This window comes from Tupaia chinensis, unplaced genomic scaffold (assembly GCF_000334495.1).
Source record: "Tupaia chinensis unplaced genomic scaffold, TupChi_1.0 Scaffold000573_1, whole genome shotgun sequence".
Classification (NCBI taxonomy): domain Eukaryota; kingdom Metazoa; phylum Chordata; class Mammalia; order Scandentia; family Tupaiidae; genus Tupaia; species Tupaia belangeri.
Genome location: NW_006160087.1, coordinates 967425 through 971393, shown reverse-complemented (window position 1 = coordinate 971393; position 3969 = coordinate 967425). Strand labels below are relative to the sequence as shown.

The 3969-nt window shown below is 51.9% G+C and overlaps 1 protein-coding gene across 1 annotated transcript in view; it reads right to left on the bottom strand.

The window, feature by feature from the left end:
- CSMD2 (CUB and Sushi multiple domains 2) overlaps positions 1–3494 on the bottom strand; it is a 565338-nt gene extending 561844 nt beyond the window's left edge. Inside the window, 3 exon segments of the mRNA XM_027775561.1 lie at positions 1882–2101; positions 2104–2138; positions 3397–3494. Of these exon segments, the coding sequence (XP_027631362.1) occupies positions 1882–2101; positions 2104–2138; positions 3397–3494 (353 nt within the window).
- Positions 3495–3969: the final 475 nt, after the last annotated feature.

Here is a 3969-nt window from a genome sequence, read left to right as displayed (position 1 = left end):
CCACACAGGTCCCCATGGATGAGTCACTTGAGCTCACAATCTGACGGAGAGGACTCACTCTCTAGTGACCTCATGCCGTCTCCTAGTGTAAGCACCATCCAGCCCCTGCCTCCCAGTTGTCTACCTCTAGCTCCAACACCCTTAACTCTAAATATGTCATCAAAGGCATGTTCGACAGCTCCCCCAAGACCCCTAACATGCACCACAGAGTGTACACGGCAACACTGAAGTCTTACCTCCCACCCCCACTCCACCTCTCGGATGTATGCTCCTCCAGTGGCTGTCCCCACCTCAGGACGTAGCTACTTTCTAGCAACGATCCAGGCCAAAGAGACTGTCCCTCTGCTTCCCATACGCCAGTCCAAGGCGGTCTTTCTCAAGGAGATGGCCGCTTAGCCAGGGTGGGCTGTGCTGCAGCGAGACTACCTTTGTGAAGGTCTTTACATGTCCTGTGTCCTTAGCCTAGAAGCTTTCCCCAGATGCCCACGGAGGAGGCCATACCTGACACCTCTGTGACGCCGCTGTTTGCTCATACATCTCTCCCTGGAAAGGGCCTCTGCACAGCACCCCACTATTACTCTCCCTGCATGCGGGGCCCCTCAAACTGACATGCTAACTCCATGCCTGTCTCCCCATCCACTTGGATCTTCCAGAAGACAGGGCTTTGTCTTGCTCACTGTTCCACTGTCAGAACCGAGGCCAGGACCAGAACACAATAGGTGCTCAAGAAATATTTATGGAATGAATGAGTGATGACCACTCTAGTCCTTTTACCAGAGTTTCATTGGCACCTATGGGGTGCCAAACCTTGCAGAATGCCTAGGGAAAACGGACAAGCCCAGTCTTGTCTGGGCAGAACCCAGACGCTCCCACCCCAATGTAGGCTTTCCTACACTGCCCTGAGGACAGAGAGGAGAGAAGGGGTGGAGGCTGTCCTGTAACTGTGCTGCAACTGCTCAGGAGCTTGGAAGCCAAGGGCTCAGATGCATCTTAAACAAAGCTTGGAGGTTAAGCACTTGGCAGAGAAGGCACCGTGTCATTAGAAGCAATTAGCACCTCGGGCTCCCCAGGGCTTGGCTGCTAAGCCATTAACCCTTTGGCTTTCTGAGGAGCCTGGGAGTCTGACTGACAGGACAGGAACAAGGCTTGTGATGGAACACCTCAGGCCTCCAGGTCATCAGAACCTGGAGAGGTAGGACCTTTGCTGCTGAAAAGTCTGCCCATTCTGTGGAGGGTAGATGCTTCCTGCCCTGGCTCCCTCCTCACATGGGAACCCTACTTCTGGGGAGGCAGCTCAGGGTTCAGGAAAGCCATCTTACCCTCTCCATAGTCTCCTCCTCCATCAGCTTGAATGGGATTTGAGAGGGTGAAAATTTCTCCAAATTCCAGATCTTGTGCCTACAGCCAAGGCCAACCAAATGCAAGGCAAATTCCAACAAACTATTGATAATTTCCAAGTACAAGATGCAAGACGTGTTTGTCACCCACCACTGTCACCTTCAACTCCCATATCTGTTGAGTCCTAGGGAAAAGATGAACTATTTCTATGTGTGCAAAGAACACACCCCAACAGAGATTCATACATTTACACTGATGCACACCAAACCAGTTCTCAGTAGAAAGACCCGAATCTCCCTACGTTTTTACGTTTTCTATCTAGTCCTTGCAAACATCCTACTCATCAGTCGGGCCTAGTAGACCCTTCCGAGCAGGAGAAACCAACTGGAACCGTAAAGGAAGCAGAGGAGTGTACAGGGAGGCATAGAACAGAGGTCCTGTCAGTGACCATAATCCCTCCCCCGCCTCCAGCAAGTTCTTCCTCTCTGCAGCTCAGGGTTCAGGGTTCATGGGTCAGCTGTCGGGAGGCTGGGCAGGGAGTACCTGGTTCGCAGATTCTCTGGCTGGGGCGGGCCATCGAACACCGACAGGACATCAAAATCCTCTTCCAGGGCAAAGGCCTGGAACACGAGCTGGATCCTGTGCTGGTCTTCTGCGGTGATGGTCCATGTGCAGTTGGCGTAATTGGGGTAGCCATAAGGGAACCCTGGGCTCTCGACTGTCCCATTGGGCCCCCGCAGTTGGTACGTGCAGTTCTGGCCTGGGAGAGAGAAAGAAGGCAGTTTAGTGTGGTCAGGACTCTGGAAAACTTTTAGAGGCAGGGGGGCGGGGGCCGAGAGGGGCTAGCCCACTTCTGGAAGTGCTCCTAACGCCAGCACGGAGGGAGGGAGGGACGTGGGCTGACCAATCTCGGCCAAGCTCACTCTGGGTCCCCGCCCAGCCGGGGGTGAATTGCGCTTTTTTGTTGTTGTTGTTTGTTTGTTTTACATTTATTTATTCATTCATTTATTTTAATTTGACCAGAGAGAGACGCTGAGAGAGAGGGAAAATGAGAAAGCAAGCCACGGTCCAGGACTCAAACCATAGTTGGCCATGTGGGAGTGTCCAGCACTTTAACCACCATGTCACCTGCTGGCTCCCCACATTGTTTTACTCATGCTGAAGAACAGCTATGAGGGAGGAAACTAAAGCTCAGAGAGTCGAACTAAAAAATAATTTAAAAATTAAAAAAAAAAAGGCTGAACCCAGACTTGCCCTTTACAACATTTAGTGCCAGAATGACAAGGTCAAGCAGCCTCCTTGCTCAGCTACTGACTTTTCCCTAGCCCCCCACAGGAGTAAACGCCATCAAAGGGGATCCCCCATCTTCCCAGTTCCAAACCATTCCAGCCTGCCCCGGGCTGTGCTCACTCCTCCTGCAGGGAACCCCCGTCCATCTGAAGGTAGCGGTGGGTCCCCTTCTCTCTGAGGAGCGCTGGGCCCGAGAGGGGCTAGCCCACTTCTGGAAGTGCTCCTAACGCCAGCACGGAGGGAGGGAGGGACGTGGGCTGACCAATCTCGGCCAAGCTCACTCTGGGTCCCCGCCCAGCCGGGGGTGAATTGCGCTTTTTTGTTGTTGTTGTTTGTTTGTTTTACATTTATTTATTCATTCATTTATTTTAATTTGACCAGAGAGAGACGCTGAGAGAGAGGGAAAATGAGAAAGCAAGCCACGGTCCAGGACTCAAACCATAGTTGGCCATGTGGGAGTGTCCAGCACTTTAACCACCATGTCACCTGCTGGCTCCCCACATTGTTTTACTCATGCTGAAGAACAGCTATGAGGGAGGAAACTAAAGCTCAGAGAGTCGAACTAAAAAATAATTTAAAAATTAAAAAAAAAAAGGCTGAACCCAGACTTGCCCTTTACAACATTTAGTGCCAGAATGACAAGGTCAAGCAGCCTCCTTGCTCAGCTACTGACTTTTCCCTAGCCCCCCACAGGAGTAAACGCCATCAAAGGGGATCCCCCATCTTCCCAGTTCCAAACCATTCCAGCCTGCCCCGGGCTGTGCTCACTCCTCCTGCAGGGAACCCCCGTCCATCTGAAGGTAGCGGTGGGTCCCCTTCTCTCTGCTGTCCACACGCCTGCTTCTCCCGTACTCAGGCCCGGTCATTCCCTCTGCCCCGATCCTTCCCATTTTGAAAGTGCTGGATACTCCACCATTAGGAAAACAATTCCCTACTCCACTCCTCGCCTCCCTCCAGCCTGTCCCTCTCCTCCCCTTTGCCGCCAAATGTATAGAAAACACTGCCGAGACTTCCTGTCTCATTCCCACTCGCTCTCCAACCCTTCTCCAGGTAGGCCCACTAAGGTCACCGATGGGTCTGGTGGACATTCTCCCATCTTCAAGGGAACTGACCTGTCGGCTTACTCTAAGGCTGTCACTCACCCTCTCCTGGAAACTGTGCTCTCCAGGGACCAGCAGATGGCGCAGTGGTTAAGGTGATGGACACACCCATATGGACAACCACAGTTCAAGTCTCAGACATAGTGGCTTGCTTTCTCGCTTTCTCTTTCTCCCTCTCTCGCTCTCTTTCTCTGGTCAAATTAAAATAAGTGAATGAATAAATAAAATTAAATAAATAATT